Source organism: Stegostoma tigrinum, chromosome 6 (genome assembly GCF_030684315.1).
Source record: "Stegostoma tigrinum isolate sSteTig4 chromosome 6, sSteTig4.hap1, whole genome shotgun sequence".
NCBI lineage: Eukaryota > Metazoa > Chordata > Chondrichthyes > Orectolobiformes > Stegostomatidae > Stegostoma > Stegostoma tigrinum.
This window is the reverse complement of record NC_081359.1, coordinates 82,631,665-82,652,782: the sequence shown is the minus strand read 5'-3', so window position 1 is coordinate 82,652,782 and position 21,118 is coordinate 82,631,665. Positions and strand designations below refer to the sequence as shown.

The window sequence follows — 21,118 nt, the reverse complement described above, 5'->3', positions numbered from 1 at the left end:
CAAATATATGAAACGATGCTGAAGTTAACTTCCTGGATCATGCTTATTAACATAATTAAAATTTGTTGGGTCTCAATGGAGCAATGGAAGATGCCTAGAAATGAAACTTGTGAAGGATATTCAGGAGGATTAATGTTCAAAAAAAACCAGATTTGAGACAAGGAAAATATATTTAGCAGGTCATGGTGACTATTGCATGCTTGTGTTTGAAGGTGAAGTCTGTCTCTACTAGATAGTAAATTGAAGGAGGATAAATACATGAGGCCAAAACAAAGCTGCTGGAAAAGCTCAGCAGGTCTGGCAGCATCTGTGAAAGAAAAAACAGAGTTAACATTTCGGGTCCAGTGACTCTTCTGCAGAACACTGAGTTCTGAGGAAGGGTCACCGGACCCAAAATGTTAACTCTGTTTTATCTTCACAGGTGCTGCCAGACCTGCTGAGCTTTTCCAGCAGCTTGTTTTTGTTCCTGATTTACAGCATCTGCAGTTCTTTCAGTTTTAATTAAGGATAAATACTTGGATTGATGTAATTGAGACATTCCAACATTTAAACTAAATGTGTCACTGCATGATGAATAAATGTAATGCTGACATTGCTTGAAGTTTTGTTGAGAAATTGCATCAATTGGTTATTGAAAAATTCTATGTCCAGTATTTCTAATTACCAATCTGAACAAGGTTATAATCCCATGACAGGCATTTTGTTTGTTTTCAAAGGGTCAATTTTCCATTCTGCTACACTGGCAGCTAGATATTTTATGACATTTATTGACTAGGTGTCAGAAAGAAGCCAAGAAGTCTTGTGTCTACAGTCTCTGTATTGTCTCTACTGAGTGATGATGAAATTTGTAATCTTAATCTCTGAAGTATGAGGCACCAAGAGGAATGCCATCAAATTCCCAAACATCTTTTCATGTTTCTGTCTTTTCAACACATTTTTGAACACAGCAGTAAAAGTAGGCATAGCACTCATCTTTAACTTTTAGGAATACCATGATTTGCATCTGGGGCTGAAATCACTGATTTCCAACTGCCACAACCATCTTCCAATGTGCCAGGTATGAACTCAGGCCATTAGACATTTGATCCCTTCATCCAAGTGATTAAAATATATTGAAAATAGTTGTGGTCCCAAAACTAATTCCTGTGGCACTGTACGAGTTACAGGTTGCATCCTGAAAATGATCCCTTATCCCAATTCTGAGTCCTGTATTACTTAGGCAGTAATCTATTCATAATAATATACTACCTTCAACACCATAGACTCTTATTAAGCATCCTAACTTGAGATAACATACGGAATTCCAAACACATTGCAACGACTACTTCTCCATTATTTATTTTTCTTGTTGCTTCCTCAAAAAATTGTTAGGTTTACTAGGTACATCTCCGACTCACTAATAATACAGTTCACTATTTCAATACCTCACTTTGGAGCTCACTGATGCCTGACATTATAATGCTGCTTCCAGTCTATCTTTTAAAGCAGACACAAAGACAGGAAGACTGTCATGTCTGCCCACAAGGAAATGTTATGGAAATGGACATGTTGCTGTATGGCACCATGTTACTTCAATGTCACGCCGACACCATGTGGCAGCAGCTAATGTGTCAAAAGTGCTTCAACAAAATGGCTTTATCTCAAAATCCAATGGATGAAGTACTTATTCAAGTCAAAGAGGAATGTTGTCAGTCAGGAATCCTAACATAGTTAATCAAGAGCCTCATCCAATCTCAGTCCAGGAGCTTGGACATGATCAGTAAATCACTTGAGCATTCAAGTTAAGGATTCCATAAGACATAGGAGCAGAGTATCACTACAGTCATCGGGGTGGGCCACAATCAGTCCTACAGGCTCAGTATAACCAGTCCAGGAATTAGTACTAATGCAGTCAGGCTGTCCACATAGAGATCATAGACACGTAGAAAATAGGAGCAAGAGTAGACAATTCAGCCCTTCAAGCCTGCGTGATATTCAATATAATCAGGCTGATCATCCAACTCCGTATGCTCTTCCAGTTTTCTCCCCATGTTCTTTGATCACTAGTGCGAAAAACTACATCTCCTTCTGAAGAACATTCAATGTTTTGGCCTCAACCATTTTCAAAGGCAAAATTTCCACAGGCTTATCACTCTCTGGGTGAGAAAATTCTTCATCTCAGTCCTAAATGGCCTACTCCATATCCTTAAACATTGACTCCCGGCTCTAGACGCCCAAATTATTGGGAACATCCTTCCTGTATATTCTTATGGACCAGACCAACCCCCCTCAAAACATATTAAGAACATAGCCTAGACTCCAACTTTGCTTGTTTTTAAAGGCAAGTGTAAGGCTTTGAGTTCTTGATGCGATTTGATTGGTCCACTGACCACACATTATTCGCACATTATAGTTAAAAGAAGGAAGAACTAAATTAACCTAACTCTATTGGAAAACTTAACAGAATAGTAGATTATTTAAGTAATAAACATCAACTGTTCCAATGTAGTAACATCCCCTAACTACACCCTTACCAAAGGTAAATTCAGTAAAATAGATTGTGACACAGGTAATTCTCTAGTCCAGGAGGAAAGAACATCGAGAAAAAGAGAGAGAGAATGAGAGAACGAGAGAAAGAGAAAGAGAAAGAATTCAAATGTTTTGCTGTAGCAGGTAGAGATGTATAGCAGCTTCCAAACGCCAACAGCTAGTGAAAGTTCAACTAAAATCCTGGTCCTGTGGGAGCTTGACACCATCCCTTCATGTTGCTTTTGTTGTGCCAACCTTAAACAAAACCCAAAGCTTCACAAGCTGTTTGTTTTATGGGCTTGGAACAGACCACTCAGTACCTCTGTCTCATCCTCTCTTCATACAAACCACCAGGACAAAATACACATCCTAAAACCATAGTATCATCAGAACAAACCTGTACTTTTTTTTGGTTTCTATGAAATCCCGCATCATTCTTCAAAACTTGAGTGAATACTGTCCTAACCAATCCTGTCTCTCTTAATACGTCAGCCCAGCCATGCCATGTGATTTACACTTAGCGCTCCATGCAGCAGTACAGCACTATCAGTAAACTGACGTTGCACTCACCCCATAGCCACAATATCTTTCCACCAATAAAGTGAAAAAACATTCCACACAGTACTCTAGTTGTGGTCTCAACAAGGATCTGGACAGCAAAGTATCTTCTGCTATACTCAAATCCTCAATCAGATGTCGGGTCAGTCATCAGTTGGAGCTGTCATTCCAAATTGGCCAGAGGAGTGGATTGTCTTGGGGGTCTTGTTCACAGAAAGCCAACTGGTGTTTGTCAGGAGATACTGTTATGTTAGGGTAGCTGGATATGTAAAGTATGATGGTTGGAGGTAGCACGCTGGGATAAAGAGGAAACAGTAATTATGAAGCAGAGAGACTCAACATATAAAGATATGACCTAATAGAGCATTGTAAGGTACAGATTACTGTGTGGAGTGGAATCATAATTGCTCACCACCACCCTGACATCAACCTGAGGACAGTGCATCGCAATGGTTGGCATAACTGAGCTGTAGGCCTGGGGCTCAGGCATTAATATTGACAGGGAAGAAAGGAACGCGAAAAGATGAAAGGAACATTTGGGCAGGGGTTTGGGGGACAAGTTTGTTGTATTACTGAGATTGAGACGCTGAGCCTGTGACTCACTCAGTGAAGCACTGCCAATGGTGTCTTCCATCCTCATTTAAATCATAAATGCACAATGAAAATTAAAATGGTTGCCATCACATCCAGAGTGGGGCTGACTTCAGCACTGGCCTTCCAGTCACCAGTTAGCATGTAGCCCGCAATTAAATGGTAATAGTCAGCTTCAAAACAACAAGGAAATGTGCAATCCCAACCTTCTGATGGTATTTCACTATTGCTCTGAGTGGTAAATGTAAATCAGAAGGATGATCCTATAGTGACCATTTGCACTGAGTGAATCCAAATTTAAAATACTAAGACTTAAAGTCATCAGTACCAGACAGGGAACATTAGGCTATCCAGTAAAAAGGTGAGCAAATGACTATCCTAATTGTAGCCACCAAATAAGAATTATGCAGCGGAGAAAGGAAAGTATATGGTTATGAGGAAAGAATGGGGGAGTGGGACTAATTGCGTTGTGGTTCTTTTGCGTCTGAGCACAGAGCTCTTTTGTGAACAGTGTGAGACACCTCAGGGGGCAATTGCATTAATCAGGCTCTTTGGTTTTATAAAAGGTAAATCATGTTTGCCTATTTTGCTCGTGCATGTTGTAGGTGGAACAAGCAAAGTGGAAAATGGGATTCCAGTAGATGTATTTTATCTGGACTTCTCGAAGGCATTTGAGAAGGTGCTGCACAAAAGCTAGATCATATGTGGTCAGGGATAATATATAAGCTTGGTTAGAGAATTAGCTAACCTACAGAAGGCAGAAAGTTAGGATAAATGGATCTCTTTTCTGGTCAGCAAGTTATAATTAGTAGAGGTCACAGGGTTCAATTTATTTACAGTCTATATATAAATGACTTGGATACAGGGACAGAATGTAGCTATAGCCAAATTTACAGATGACACCAAAATAACTGGAGGGTAAGTTACAATGAAGATATAAGGAATGTACAAACAGATATGCTGGATTAGGTGAATAGGCCAAAATTTGGCAGATGAAGTTTAACACGGAAGTGTGAGTTCATCCACTTTGGCTGAAAGAATAAAACGGCAACTTATTATCTAAATGGAAAGAATATTCAAAATGCTTTTGTGCAGAGGGATCTGGATGTCCTCAAGCATGAATCACAGAAAGTTGGTATGCAGGTAATTGGTGAAAAATGGAATTTTGGCAATTATTGCTAAATGAATAGATTATAAAAGTAGAGAAGTCTTGTTGCAATTGTACAGGGCATTGGTGAGACCGTATCTGGAGTAGTTTTTTTATTAGTAATAGGTTAAGGGGTTATTGGTGAATAGGCAGGAAAGTGAAATTGAAGCTGAGATGAGATGATTCATGCTTGTGTTAAATGATAAAGCAGGTTCAAGTGGCTGAATTGCTTATTTCTTCCTGCCAGTTCTCACTTTCTTATGCTGTTATGAATTGGAAGTGTCTCAGTTATTCTCATCTTTAGTTAGTTTTGAGACCAGGCAGTATGACTTTGTCTCCAAATGATTCTTGTGGTATGTCTGACAGAAATTGGTGATTTCTGGCACATTATTGATGTTTGTATTTTAGAGATTATATTTTATGTATGCATATGTTAACGCCCTCAGTTCCTGTCACATCAGTTTTGAGTTCCCCACTCATTTATCACAAGTATGCCATGTATCCTTAATTCTGGTTATTCATTTTTTTGTGAAGCTTTATGGGTGCTTCCAAGTCACCCTGTTGTCCATTTGAGTTTAACCAACACACACTGTGCTGTATCAAGCAAACTATAGTAGTGGTGAGAAAGATAAACATGTGCACATGCATGACTAAATGAAATTTGTACCAGTCGCGCTCTATTGCTAAGTATAGAGAAAATAAATGGTAGCCCACAATGTAACAGATAACACTGGAAATGATTCAATCACAACCAAACAGCTTTATATTTTTTATATATGCAAGATTTCAATGAGCAGGATTTACAGAGATTCCATTTTAATTTTTGTCTCCAGCTGCAAACCACCAAGATAACCATGCCCCAAAATTTCAGAACAGAAACAAATCTCATTCCAAACACAAAAATCAAATCACACTATGTAAACTGTACAACTTGAATAACTATTGAAACCTGATAACTATCTTACTGTTTACATAATTTTTATTTAGGTATGCACATTGAAAGTTAAGCAAAAATTTGTTGCAATTATTGGAGCAAATTACTGCAGATGCTGGAATCTGTACTGAAGATGACAAAATGCTGGAGACGACAGCAACTCAGGCAGCATCCAAGGAGCGCTAATGTTTCAAATCTACATGACTTCAGCAGAGCTGACTGAAGTGTGGAGGGGGTAGAATTTGTGCAATAGTGCAGGAGTGCTTGGCATGGTGGCAGAGAATGAATATTGAGAGTTCAGCTTATGTGATTGGAATGTGAGAATGGTAGAAGGGAAGGAATGGGAATTGGTTCACAATTTAAAGGTGTTGAGCTCAACATTAAGTCCAGAAGGCTATAGAGTCTAGTCTGAAGACGAGACGCTGTTCCTCCAGTTTGCGCTGTGATTCACTGGAGCACTGCAGCATGCTGAGGACAGACATGTGGGCATGTGAGCAAGAAGCTCCTTCAAATTATGAACCAACTCCCATCACTTCCCTTTCTTTTAGTTTTACCTGTTACATTCTCCGTTATCATGCCCTCTCTGCCCTCCCCCCAACGCCAGTGGAGCTGTCTGTCCTTTCAAATCTGGCAGTTAGACACACCATTATTTTGCCATTCTCACATTCCCATCACTTAACCTGAACTCACAACATCCTTTCTCCCCCAGCACTCCAACCCCCACCTCCACAATTGCATAAATGCTGCCCTGTCCACACTTCAGGTCAGTTCTGATAAAGAGTCATTGAGACACTGGCTTATTCTCTCTCCATGGTTGCTGCCTGACACCGCTGTGATCGCCAGTATTTCTTGTTTTTATTACAATCAGAATTGCATTTAAAGTTCATACATGCAACTTTTGAGTATGTAATCTTGTATTAAGGAGGCTCTATGTATGTTACATTGGAGGAATGTTTACTCAATTCTTGGCAAAGTCTGAAACATTTAGCTTCAAAAACTCCGTTGGAACCTCACTGCCTTGTAACATCAGCGAGGTTCCCGTTCCTTTACATCAGCAAACTTTGGGGTTTTTTTCGTTTTATGTTTTGAAAAATGGAGTGATATGATATTGATGATTTTATTTATAATATCAAAGGTTGGAACAAAACTGAAAAAAATCTTTGGAGGGTGGCCGTCCAAACGAGAAAAAGCGACGAAATGAATGATCTTCGTGAGATAAGAGCTCTTGTTCACTGAAATGATGAAAAACATCCTCATGATGCAACCAAACTGAACAAAGGGGGGAAACCAATATCCGTTCAAGCTGAAAGAATGTGGTGCTATTCTAAACACGTGAAAACGTTTAGTTTCCATACAAATTGCAATTTGATTTCAGCTGCATTATGAAAGTATATTTTCCTCCATCAGTGTCAGATTAGGTCGCGATATGAAATGACGTACGCGTTATTTAGCCGGGGGGAGTATGCGTCCTGTTATCGAACTGATGGGGTAGCTCTCTGCTACAGATGCGGAGAGTCACTGAGCGAGTCCATCTGTTGCTGGGACGGGGCGGGCTTGTTACTGCAGAGGAGCAGAGCCCCCTCCCAGCAGCTCCTGTCATCACGTCAGCGCCAAAGTGAAGTCGCAGCACATCTGGTCCCGTCCTGACTGGGAGGAGAGAGCACCGGGGTCCTGCAAAGGGGATATCAGGCAGCTTCCCCCCTGTTTGCCGACAGGCAGCCAGCACCAGCTAACCTCCCGGCCAGCAAAAAGCTCGCCATGCTCCGGGCCATCAGCAACTCTCTGTCGGTGCAGCTGGGAGCCAGCCTTCATCCCAGGCTGCAGCGCCGTCTCTAGAGCCAGTAATCCGGGGAAGTGAGAGACTGGGAAGTTTTGGAGGGGGTGGTACCAGGAGGAAATTCTATGGAGCAGCTGCTGCTTTGGGAGCAAGCGCGTTAAATTCCCCAGGATAAAGGGATGGCCCATCGGAAATCAGCGAGGCACCAACTGAGGAGGTCTTTCAGCGAGCATCTGAAAGACTCCACCGCCAAAGCTTGGGATTTATTGTGGAAAAATGTCAGGGAGCGCCGGCTGGCAGGTCAGTTCGCCTCAATCCGGAATGCAGTCTCTTGTCAACTTGAATGTTGAACATTGAGGTGGAGGTAAGGGAGGGGGCGGTGGGATATGATTTACATGACTTGCCGCATCTTCCAGGTTGGTAAATAAATTCGTTCAGCCTCGAGTCAGATTCTGAGATTGCGATATGGGTAGCTTAAAGATAAAACTATAATGTTCGGAAGTTTGAATAGCCCCAGACCTGGAGAAGATGAGTTGTTGCAACATTCCCCGTACATGCTCTCGCCTACTCCCAAGCCTGTTACGTTCCTGGAAACGAGAATGAAACCGATTACTTTACGCAACAAGTTTGTCAAAGGATACTTGGGATGACAATAGTGCATGGGCGATCAGGGAGAGTTTGCTGATACCTTGGCTCTGCTGTCATGATTGACCTTTTTTTTGCCCTAACTGTAGATTTGGGGTTTGTCATGAAACGCTGTTTCAAACGCGGTTCCCTTCTAAGCTGGTTCCCAGCTGCGAACCAATACTCACAATGCCATGTGCTTTAAGCAGCAATGTTAAGACAGCACATTCTCAAAGGTGATCTGTAAACACAACTTCTCCGGGTTCAGGGTATTGCCCCGCCCCATTCCTTGTGATTGTGCTTTAGTTCCCCAAGATAACTGTTACAGAATTTAGCACAAAATTAAAGACCAATTAACAAGCAGCTAGACTATGAGACGGTGACTCAGCCGGTATCTCTCAGTGGAGCTGCTTAAGCAAACTGCACGCTGAGACCAGATGCTTATTTCAATATCATCCAACTACTCGTTTATGCAGAGCAGAAACTAGGATGACATCCTCTGCAAATCCATAGCAGTTAATAGCCAGCTGTTATCTGAGCCAGTGTAAACTGTGTTGTGAAGAATTTTAGATCTGCATTGGGCTGTTTGTCATCAGTGTCTAGTCATTTTACTGTAAACACTTCACTGGGTCAAATTACATTGGATAATCTAAAAGTGACTTTGGACTAGCAATTGTTTACTTAGTTTAAGGGGAAGTTCTTTATTTACAAAAAAAACTCACAGACCATGCGAATTCTCTGCAACCACTGTGTTTCCCAGACATGTATTCAGCCAGTTAATTAGAGCCTTTTTAAAAGCAATCACTTGACATTTATTGATATATTTTATTTTAATATTGCTTAATTAATTATGTACTTTTAAAATCTTGTTAATGTCAGAGAAAACATTATATCACTTTTGTCCTTGCTGATGTATATTCCCACTTCAAGAAAGGATGTGGCAATAATGGCTGAGCCAGAAAAACCAAGAAGCTTTGATCCCTAAGTTAACATAAGTTAGCCAGGGCAGGAGCAGCAAGGATACTTCAAATGCATTAGTATTCCCAAACCGAATCAATCGAGATGTATTCATCCACAAACTCTGTTTTCCCTCAAATTGAAGTAGCAACAATTTGCATTTTTGATGCCCTAATCAATCCGCAATCTCCTCTCAAACAGGTTTTCACCTTGAATTGGTGTTCTAGCAAATTGTTCTGAAGAGTTCAAGACAAAAATCTTCAAAAAAGTATATATTTTTCAGCAATACTCACATTTCATAGGACAGAACTACAATTTGAATTTATATAGCACCTTTAATGTTATAAAATATCATGAGTGATATCTAAAAAATATTTAAAATGATCCTCATAAAGAGGTATTAGAACAGGTGACCAATAGATACATGTAAGTGTTAGATTTTAAGGCTCATCTTTAAGGAAGATTAAGATTTTGAGAAACCAAGTGTTATTGAGAGGGAATTGAAAAGCTTAGGGTTGGCCACCAGTGATTGAGGTCAAGAAAATCAGGGGTGCCTAATAAGCAAGAATTGGACGACTAGAGAGATCTTATACAATTGTTTAATAGTTCTATCAGATCATGTAGCTAGAACTGCGGAAGATAGGTTCTGATGAAGTCTTGTATTGTGGACCCTCAAAATAAGATGATAGCCTAGACTCAACTTTTTCTTATTTTTAACAGCAAGTGTAAGGCATTGTGTTCCAGATGCAATTTGATCGCTCAAGCTGCCAGGCTTGGAGCAGAGCACACTTTATTCTTACACTTTAATTAAAATACAAACAAAAGAAAGAAGAATTGGAATAACTAAACTCTATCAGAAAACTTACAGAATAATAGATTATTTAGTTGTGAAACAGCAACAGTTCCTACTTATTAACATCCCATAAACACACCCCAGACAAAGGCAAATTAAGTAAAATAAATTGTCTCAAATTAATCCTAGCAGCAGGAAGAGAACCCAAGCATTTACCTAGAGTAGAGAGAGGAATAACAGCCTCCACATTCAGCTTTAAGACTTCAACAATTACTGAAAATTAAACAAAAATCCTAGTTTTGTTGGAGCCTGACCCTACTCATTTATGCTTCCTTTGACTGCTTTAAAAACAAAACTAAGCTAACTATATTGATGGGCACAGAGCAGACATCTCATCTCCAAATTTACAATGTTTGCTTTCAAAAGAAATATGACAGAAAAAATCTTTCTTCAAGGCATGTATCATTACACTCCCCCATTAAAAGAAAAAATGATCCACCCAGTATATAAAGATCCCTTCATGTTTAAAACGTCTACTCTCAAGTTATTAGTACACTACATATATGTATAATTCCACTAAATCTAAGTATGCAAAAATTTAATTATACGGTTTATCTCAGTCCATTCTTTGCTCCCACCGCTGAATGCCCCCATTTTCATTCCTGTAAATTGTGACAACATGTCAGCAATCACATTCTCTCATCTTCTTCTTGTAAAAGTGCAGCACCAACATCCACATCACTCACATTGATAGCCATCTTGAATGGCTTTCTGTAGTTAAGTCTGGCTAACTTAGGTGGTGGTTAAAACAGCCTTCAGGTTATCAAATGCCTTCTGACACTTTTCTGTCCACTGATATTTTCTGCACTTCTTCAACAGGTCAGTCAGTAGAGTACCCACATTGGTAAAATTTGGTACAAACTTCCTATAAAAGACAGTCAGTTCCAGGAATTGTAGCACTTCCCTCTTCATTGATGGTATGGAAAACACCCCAATAACATTTGTTTTCACATCCCTGGGGCCATCGGAGCATATTCACATAACACATTCTATGAGATTTCTCTCTATCTGGTGCTGTTATCAAATATTTCACCTCACACAATTTCTTTATGATTTGATAAGGCCTACGGTTTATCTACCGTTGGGAGTAACACTAACACCTTGCAAAATTGTGAACTTTTGATCTCGTCTTCTTCCTGTTTCATCACATGGTTTGCTACTTTTAAATGCTCTTTAGGATACTCACTCACTCTATTTAATCTTTCCCTAAAATTTGACACGTAGTTAAAATTTCTCCTTGAACATCTGCTGAATTTTGACTCATCATTGCTCCTTAATCAATTTCAGTGGTCCACAAAATAACTCAAATGGGCAGAATTAAGTTGATTCATTAGGTGCATCTCTAATTGCAAAAGGTACAAGTGGAGTTCTTTTATCCTAATCCTCTGGATAGACTTCACTATAAGCCCTCAACATGGTCTTTAACACTTCTTGCAATTTTGGATTGGGTGTGGTAGATTTGAGTTGTTTTATTCCTAAGCTATTCATAACTTCCTTGATAATTTTGATATAAATTTGAACCTTGATTTGATTGTATTTCTGTGGGTAATGTGTGTCTAATAAAAAGTTTGAGTAACTCTTCTAAAGTCCTTTAGCCATGATACTGTGTAATGGAATGGCCTCAGGATATCTAGGAGACATATTCATTATAGTCAACAAATACTGATTCCCACATTTTGTTCTATATAGAGTTCTGTGTAATCAATTAAGACTCTTGTAAAAAGTTCCTCAAATGCAGGAATGGATATTAAGGGTGATGGCTTTATCCCTGCCTGAGGTTTTCCTGCCTGACATAAATGACATATCTGGCAAAATTCAACTACATCTCTATACAGTCCAGGCTAAAAAAAATCATATGTTGGTTTGCATTTTCCATTGTCTTAGATGACCTCCTACTGGTAATTCTTGTGCTATCTGCAGCATCTGCTTTGTATGACCCACCAGTAATACAACTTGATGAACTTCTGCCCATTTTTCATCTGGTCTTTATTTCCTCATCAAGACTCCATTTTTAAGATAATAATATTCTAGGATACAACTACTTTAGTTTTTCAATCTTTCTGTTGTAATTCAGCTAGCCTCACTGAACTGATAATATCCATTTTATCCTCTGCCTGTTCTTGTGTCATTTTCCCCAGCCATTTGATCAGACATAGTTTCTGATAATTGAACTTGAACTTCCTTATCTTTACTCCGAGATTTCTCCTTCTGCTTTAACCCGTGGCTTTGTGACCATGTTACCACACAGTCAGGAAAAATCCTAAGATGTGCTTTCTGTATCACCTTAGTTGACTGATTTTCCACTGGCTTATCTCGTGCTCCTACCACTCTTTCACCACTCTTTAATCGGACTGTCCAACCCAACTTTATATAATGAAATACTGCTCTTTTCGCCATAAATTCCATGTATTCCCACATTTTCTGGTGATACTCCTCATGGCTCACCATCAAAAACAGACTTGCTCCCGTACCTTTTAAAACTTTAACTTCTTTACCTACGCCTCCTGGCACACATGAGTGAACTTTACTCACACAGGTAAAGACATCTGATGCTGTTGCAAGATGCGCCTTTAAGAAGTATTTGTTCTGTCATGTTTCGTGTTGTAAACTTGGAGCTGAGCTGTCTGCTTTGAGCCCAGCTAGCCTAGGTTTTTTTAATTAAGTTCGAACAATAGAAGCTGTGTGGATGCTTAAGTTATTCCAATTCTTCTTTCTTTTGTTTGTATTTTAACTGTAGCAAGAGAATAAAGTGTGTTTTGCTTCAAGCCTGGTAGTTTGACCAATACTTCCTTTCAAAAGAAACATGACAGAACAAATCCTTCTTAAAGGCACATCTTATGCCACCTGCAATAGTTACATTTGTAATTTGCAAAAAAAAGCTCAGTTGTCTGTACGCCTGGTTTGCGCTGCAGAGCAATGCCAACAGATTACCATGAAGGACACTTCATCTCAACTGCTCCCCTCACATGTACTGTGGTGATCCTCAGTTTAAACGACCACTAGTTATCTCTCTCTACTGAGAGAGAAGCCCTACAATCGAATAAGACAGTGGCAACTTTGCCTTTACCTTAATTAGTGGAAATAGCCAATGAATATTTATTACTGTATATCACACCTGATCCAGGGAGAGTTGGCCAATCGGATTCAATCAGATTGGCTTGATGTTAGAAGTCAGAAGGTGGTGGTAGAGGGTTGTTGTTCAGGCCAGAGACCTGTGACCAGTGGTGTGCCGCAAGGATCGTTGCTGGGTCCACTATTGTTCATCGTTTATACTAGCGATTTAGATGAGAACATAGGAGGTGTGATTAGTAAGTTTGCAGATGACACCAAAATCAGTGGTATAGTGGACAGTGAAGAAGGTTATCTAAGAGTACAATTGGATCTTGATCAACTGGGCCAGTGGATCAAGGAATGGCAGATGGCAGTTAATTTAGATAAATGGAAGGTGTTGCATTTTGGTAAAACAAACCAGGGCGGGATTTACACAGTTAATAGTAGGGCGCTGTCGAACAGAGAGACCTAGGGGTGCAGGTACGTTGTTCCTTGAAAGTGGTGTCACTGGTAGGCAGGGTGGCGAAGAAGGCATTTGGCATGCTTGCCTTTATTGGTCAGAGCTTTGAGTATAGGAGTTAGGATGTCATGGAACAAACGTACAATATATTGGTAGCGCCAGGTTTGAAACACTGCTTACAATCACCCTGCTACATGAAGGATGTTATTAAACTGGAAAGCATGCAAAAAGGAATTACAAGGATGTTACCGAGACAAGTTATAAGAAGAGACTGGATAGGCTGGGAGTTTTTTCCCTGAAGTATAGGAAGCCGAGGCGTGATCTTATAGAGGTGTATCAAATCGTAAGGGACATGAGTAAGGTGAACAGCAAGGTTTTTTCCCCAGAGTAGGGCAGTCTAAGACTAGAGGGCATAAATTTAAGGTGAGAGGTAAAAGATTTAAAAGGGACCTGAAGGGCACCTTTTTCACACAGAGGGTGGGGCATGTATGGAGTGACTTGCCAGAGGGAGAGTTAGAGGTGTACGATTACAACATTTAAAAGACATTTGGACAGGTACATGGATAGGAAACGTTTAAATGGATATGGGCCCAAATGCAGGTAAACGGGGCCGGTTCAGTTTTGGAGCCCGGTCGGCATGGACAGAGTGGGCTGAAAGGTCTTTTTTCCATGTTGTATGATTCTGTGACTCTATCAGCATGGTTTCTAACTCTCTTCCATGGAAGTCATGCAAAAACCCTTCTGGTATTAATGCATGGTGGCAGTGGAATGCAGATAAATGTTTAAGCGTCCCTGTTATTGCTGAGAAAGGAAAGTTGAGCAGAGCATGCACCCCAGTGCCCACAGCAGCAAACAAAGTGACAGTTATCGCTGTTATTACTGCCACAACAACTGAAAATAGGTGTTCAGAGATCTGGGGAAATCTTTACCCTATTTGAGCCCCTTGGCCATGTGGCTGACCTCAACCAGGCCATACTTTAGATCTACATTTGGCATCGCAACTTCACTGACTACCACATTACCTCCAGACTCATACTGAAACCAGACAGGGATCAGATCAACATGCTTCTTAAGGCATTCAGCAGCAGGAAGCCAAAAAAGAAACGATCAAATATGAAAAAGTCACAAAGGCCTTGATTCTTACTTTAGTTTAGGATACAACACTGTCACGGACTGGGCAGAATTGAATCAGTGCGGTCAGGAATCGGGGAGACTGCTGATTCCTTTAGAAACAACCTGTGCCACCTCAAAAACAGTGTAGACTGTGACTGCTGTAGTGTTAAGGGTTTGGATGGTGAGGAATTTGTTAAATGGGTTCAAAAAAACTTTCTTTATCAATATTTAGTTGTACGTGTTAGAGAAGGAGCTAAATTCAACCTTCTCTTGGGACATAATGCAGAGTAAGTGAATGAAGTGTTAGTGGGGGAGCGCATTGGGTCCGGCGATCATAATTCTGTTAGTTTTAAAATGGTTATAGAAAAGGATAGGCCTTGTATAAAAGTTAACATTCTTAATTGCAGTAAGACAAATTTTGACAGTATGAGACAAGAACTTTCAAAAATTGGTTGGGATAGACTGTTTGCTGGGAAAGGAGTGACTGGCAAGTGGAAGGCTTTCAAAAGTCAGTTGAGAGTCCAGAGGCAGTATGTTCCTGTTAGAATGAACTATAACACTGGAAGGAGTAAGGAACACTGGATGAATAATGAGGCCCTGGTTAAGAATAAGAAGGAGGGATATGTTAACTAACTGGGATCAAGTGAATCTCCTGAAAATTGTAAAGAGTGCAATGGTATTCTTAAGAGTGAAATCAGGAGGGTAAAAAAGGGAATATGAGATAGGCTTGGCAGGTAAGGTTAAGGATAATCCAAAAAGATTCTACAAGTGCATTAAAACTGAAAGGATAATTAGGGAGAGAATAGGGCCCCTTAAAGATCAACAAGGTAATCTATGTGTGGAACCACACGGGAGTTGGGCGATGTACTAAATGAATATTTTGAGTCAATATTTACAGTGGAGAATGACATAGAGGCTAGGGAACTCAGGAAATAAATATTGATGTCTTGAAAACAGTCCGCATTACAGAAGAGGAGGTGCTTGAGGTCTTAAAAAACATAAAGTTTGATAAATCTCCAGAACCTGTTCAAGTGTATCCCAGGACATTGTGGGAAGCTAGGGAAGAAATTGCAGGCGCTCTTGCAGAGGTATTTATATTGTCAACAGCCATGGATGAGTTGTCGGAAAACTGGAGGGTGGCTAATGTTGTGCCTTTATTTAAGAAAGGCTGGAAGGGGAAGCCTGGGAATCATAGACCAGTGAGTCTGACATCAGTGTTGAGTAAGATGTTGGAGGGGATTCTGAGATGTAGGATTTACATGCATTTGGGGAGGCAAGGACTGATTAGCAATAATTTGAATAGCTTTGTGCATAGGAAATCATATCTCTAAAACTTGATTAGAGTATTTTGAGGATGTAACCAAAAAGACTGATGAGTGTGGAGTGGGAGAACGTACCAACTGGATACAAAATTGGCTTGACAGTAGGAGACAGTGGATGATGATAAGAGGGTTGTTTTTCAGACTGGAGGCCTGTGACCAGTGATGTTCCGCAGGGATCAGTGCCGGGTCCTCTGTTATTTGTTATTTATGTAAATGATTCGGCTAAGAATTTAGGAGGCATGGTTAATAAATTTGTGGATGACACCAAAATTGTTGGCATAGTGGACAATGAAGAAGGTCATCTAACATGACAAAGGGATCTTGATCAATTTGGCCCGTAGTCTGAGGAGTGGAAGATGGTAAAATAATTCCACAGAGGCCGGTATCCCATCACCAAGTCACCATTTATTTACATGTGGCAAGCCCTTCACACTCATCCAGATTCGTCAGTGCCATCTCGCAGTGGAAGGAACCTCTGACACTCCTGTTTATGTCTATCAACCAGGATTCCCTAATTGGACCAGATTAACATCCCCAATCAGGGATCTCATATTCTCTGAGGTCCACCTAGCTGACCTCATTACAGTTGAAATTTAATTGCGAAGTATTGCATTTTGGTAAAACAAACAAGGAATTGACTTGCTCTGGGGAGTATTGTTGAATAGAGAGACTTGGTGGTTCAGGTGTATAGTTCTTTGAAAGTTGCTTCACAGGCAGACAGGATGGTTGAGATGGCATTTAGCACGCTTTTTTTAAATTTCATTGTTCAAACCATCGAGTATAAGAGTTGGACCATCATGTTGAGATTGTACAGGACGTTTATGAGGCCACTTTTGGAGTACTGTGTTCAGTTCTGATTGCCCTGCTAGAGGAAGGATATTATTAAATTGGAAACAGTTCAGGAAAGATTTACAAGGATGTTGGTGGGACTGGAGTGTTTGAGTTATAAAGAAAGGCTGGTTAGGCTGGGACTTTATTCACTGAAGTGTAGGACACTGAGGGATGACAATACAGAAGTTTATAAAATGATGAGGAGCATAGATAAGGTGAATTGGGGAGGTGATGGCCTAGTGGTATTATCACTGGACCGTTAATCCAGAGACCCAGATAACGTTCTGGGGACCCTGATTTGAATCCCACCATGGCAGATGGTAGAATCTGAATCCAGTAAAATATCTGGAATGAACAATCTGATGATGACCGTGAATCCATTGTCGATTGTTGGAAAACCCATCTGGTTCACTAATGTCCTTTAGGGAAGGAGACAGCCATCCTTACCTGGTCTGGCCATGTGACTCCAGACCCACAGCAATGTGGTTGATTCTTAACTGCCCTTTGGGCAATAAGGAACGGGGAATAAATACTGCCTCGCCAGAAATGCCCACATCCTGTGAATGAATTTTTAAAAAAGCTTTTCTGATGAAGGGTCTCAACCCGAAACGTCAGCTTTTGTGCTCCTAAGATGCTGCTTGGCCTGCTGTGTTCATCCAGCCCCACGCTTTGTTATCTAAAAAAAAGCAAAGGTCTTTTCCCCATGGTAAGGGAGTTCAAAACGAGAGGGCATATAGTTAAAATGCTCGGAGTAAGATTTCAAGGGGACCTGAGGAGCAACTTTTTGATACAGAGGGTGATTTGTAAGTTGAATGATTGCCAGAGGAAATAGTGGATGCGGGCACAGTTACAATATTTAAAAGTCGTTTGGCCAGGTGCATGAATAAGAAAGGTTTAGAGGGAGAGAGATAGTGGGAACTGCAGATGCTGGAGAATTCCAAGATAATAAAATGTGAGGCTGGATGAAAACAGCAGGCCAAGCAGCATCTCAGGAGCACAAAAGCTGACGTTTCGGGCCTAGACCCTTCATCAGAGAGGGGGATGGGGAGAGGGAACTGGAATAAATAGGGAGAGAGGGGGAGGCGGACCGAAGATGGAGAGTAAAGAAGATAGGTGGAGAGAGTATAGGTAGGGAGATAGGGAGGGGATAGGTCAGTCCAGGGAAGATGGACAGGTCAAGGAGGTGGGATGAGGTTAGTAGGTAGATGGGGGTGCGGCTTGGGGTGGGAGGAAGGGATGGGTGAGAGGAAGAACCGGTTAGGGAGGCAGAGACAGGTTGGACTGGTTTTGGGATGCAGTGGGTGGGGGGGAAGAGCTGGGCTGGTTGTGTGGTGCAGTGGGGGGAGGGGACGAACTGGGCTGGTTTAGGGATGCAGTAGGGGAAGGGGAGATTTTGAAACTGGTGAAGTCCACATTGATACCATTAGGCTGCAGGGTTCCCAGGCGGAATAGGAGTTGCTGTTCCTGCAGCCTTCGGGTGGCATCATTGTGGCAGTGCAGGAGGCCCATGATGGACATGTCATCTAGAGAATGGGAGGGGGCTCCCCCTCCCATTCTCTAGATGACATGTCCATCATGGGCCTCCTGCACTGCCACAATGATGCCACCCGAAGGCTGCAGGAACAGCAACTCATATTCCGCCTGGGAACCCTGCAGCCTAATGGTATCAATGTGGACTTCACCAGTTTCAAAATCTCCCCTTCCCCTACTGCATCCCTAAACCAGCCCAGTTCGTCCCCTCCCCCCACTGCACCACACATCCAGCCCAGCTCTTCCCCCCCCCCACCCACTGCATCCCAAAACCAGCCCAACCTGTCTCTGCCTCCCTAACCGGTTCTTCCTCTCACCCATCCCTTCCTCCCACCCCAAGCCGCACCCCCATCTACCTACTAACCTCATCCCACCTCCTTGACCTGTCCGTCTTCCCTGGACTGACCTATCCCCTCCCTACCTCCCCACCTATACTCTCTCCACCTATCTTCTTTACTCTCCATCTTCGGTCCGCCTCCCCCTCTCTCCCTATTTATTCCAGAACCCTCTCCCCTGTCTGATTCTAGGCCCGAAACATCAGCTTTTGTGCTCCTGAGGTGCTGCTTGGCCTGCTGTGTTCATCCAGCCTCACATTTTATTATCTAAGGTTTAGAGGGATATGGCCCAAATACAGACAAGTAGGACTAGTTTAGCTTGGCAAACTTGGTCGGCATGGACCAAAGGATCTTTTTCTGTGCTGTATGACACTGTAACAGTGATTTGAGAATGAGGATCATCAGAGACCACATTCTAGTGGGGATGCTGATATTCCAATCCAGAAAGGATAGAAATTAGCTAGCACTGGGGAAAAGTTAACTATCATTAACTATCATTAAACAATCATTAACTAAAGAAGTGTGGTTAACCAGGCAGGCTGAACTTCACAAGCAAAAAACCTAAGTGCCCTTGAGAAGCTGATGGTGACCTGCTTTTTTGAACTACTACAGTCCCCAGGGCTTAGGTATACTCACAATATAGGATAGGGCATCCCAGGATTTTAACTCAGCAAATCAGTATAAATTGAAGAATCTCCATCGCTGGGACCACAGGAGAATGTTACAGGTCTTTCAATTCTTTTTGAGGAGAGGCTAGAAGAAATGGGAAAGTGTTACACCAATGATGAAGATGACCAGCTACAAGTGATCCTTCTTGATGCTAATTAGTTCTTTAGGAAAGAGAAAGCTGTATATATCCAAATACTACTGAGAGTTTTGGTTTATTGCAAAACATGAGCTTGAACCTTGCATTACTCATTAAAGACATTGTAGATGAGGTCAGCCCACTGCCTTCTGCTGACATGCATGGTTTTCACAAAAATGATGAAATGAAAGTCATTCTGCTGATTCTTTTTAAGTCATGATTGACTTATAGCAACAACTTGATGCAACAATTTGTCTATATGAAGAACAACCAAAGCAAAAACTTCTCCCTATTGCCCAGATAACTGTTGCAGAATAAATGCATGATAATATTTAACATGAAATCAAAATTGCTGATCAGAAAACTGCAGAAGAGCTTATTACAGATCTTAAAAGTGATGTGGATGAACAAGGAGGAACAATTTCTATTTCACTCCATTTTAGATGTAAGTGATACACACATTCTAGTGGAGTTTCAGTGATGTTATTACCTGCTAAGTAGCAGATGCACCTTAAAGGGAGCATTTAAGAACAACCACTGGTTACAGAAAAAGTAATTCTAACTTGTTAGCGGGAAAATCATGATTTCTTCTTCGCTCTTGATGATCAATTGCTATATTCTTCATCTATTGTGGCAGTAGGTGGATATGACTGTTCAATTCATCACAAGTGCTGATCGAGTTTCATTCTTTCAAGTACGACTAGCTAATAACTTAACTTTGCTCCAGTGCTAGAAAGAAGAAGGAAAAGGAAGTAGGGAAAATGAAAGTCTCTGTCCATCATCTTTCTACTGTGGTTAAGAAGAGGAAATTTCAATCTGCTTAAGTAGATGCTTGCCAAATTGAAGACAGTAGAGACAATATATATCATACACGTTCTCCAAAAAAGCAGAAAACATAGTTAGTGATTGACAACTCTGATACACAAAACAGTAAGAGTGAAAAGTAGGGGCCAGTATGATAGAATGAAAGACTTGGGAGAAGTGTTAGAGGATGAGGTTAATAGCTGTTAGGCTATTAGACTGCATTATCAATATATCAGATGATATTAGATTGCATGCAGCTAGAACCTGAGAAAATCCTGTAAAGTCCATATTATGACAGTGCAATAGCCAATGTATTCTTATTAGTTTATAAGAGCATTGTTTTCATCTCACTTCTATCAAAGGCAGATAAAATGAGTAGTCAAAATGTGAGATTATAGATTTTAGCAGGGAGAATATTATTGAAATAGGAAAGACTGCAGAAAATAAAAATCAACACAGAGGAATTTGGGGGTCTTTGTCCATGAATCACAAAAATCTACCATCCAAGATCAGTGTGCATAGCACTCATTAGAGTTTAAAGACAAGAAGTAACCTCACAGAAACACATAGATTCTTAGGGGGCTAAACAGAGTGGATGTGGAAAGACTTTTTCCCTTATAGGAGAGTCTAGGACCTGAGGGTATAATCTAAGGAGTTGCCCATTTAAGACAGAGATGGGGAGAATTTTTTTCTCTCAGTTGGAAGTAAATTCATGGAATTCTTTGCCACAGAACATCGTCAAGTTTGGGTCATTAAGTACATCCAAAGCTGAAATAGACGGATATTTAATCAATAATGAAATCAAAGGTTACAGGCGTAAGGCAGGCAAATGGAGCTGAAGATTATCAGATCAGCAATGATCTCATTGAATGGTGGAGCTGACACTCATTGGAAAGAAGAACATCTGCTCATATATCT

General features: G+C 40.9%; 1 protein-coding gene across 2 annotated transcripts in view; it reads left to right on the top strand.

The window, feature by feature from the left end:
- Positions 1-21,118, top strand: part of LOC125453193 (stAR-related lipid transfer protein 13-like) — a 464,022-nt gene that overhangs the window by 291,649 nt on the left and 151,255 nt on the right. Inside the window, exon 1 of one of the 2 annotated variants that reach the window (XM_048532433.2) lies at positions 7,232-7,815. The exons of the other annotated variant lie outside the window; for it this stretch is intronic. Coding sequence (XP_048388390.1) covers positions 7,695-7,815 — 121 coding nt within the window. The 5' untranslated portion in view covers positions 7,232-7,694. Of the gene's footprint in view, positions 1-7,231; positions 7,816-21,118 lie in introns of those variants that run through there. 2 annotated transcript variants of the gene reach the window in all.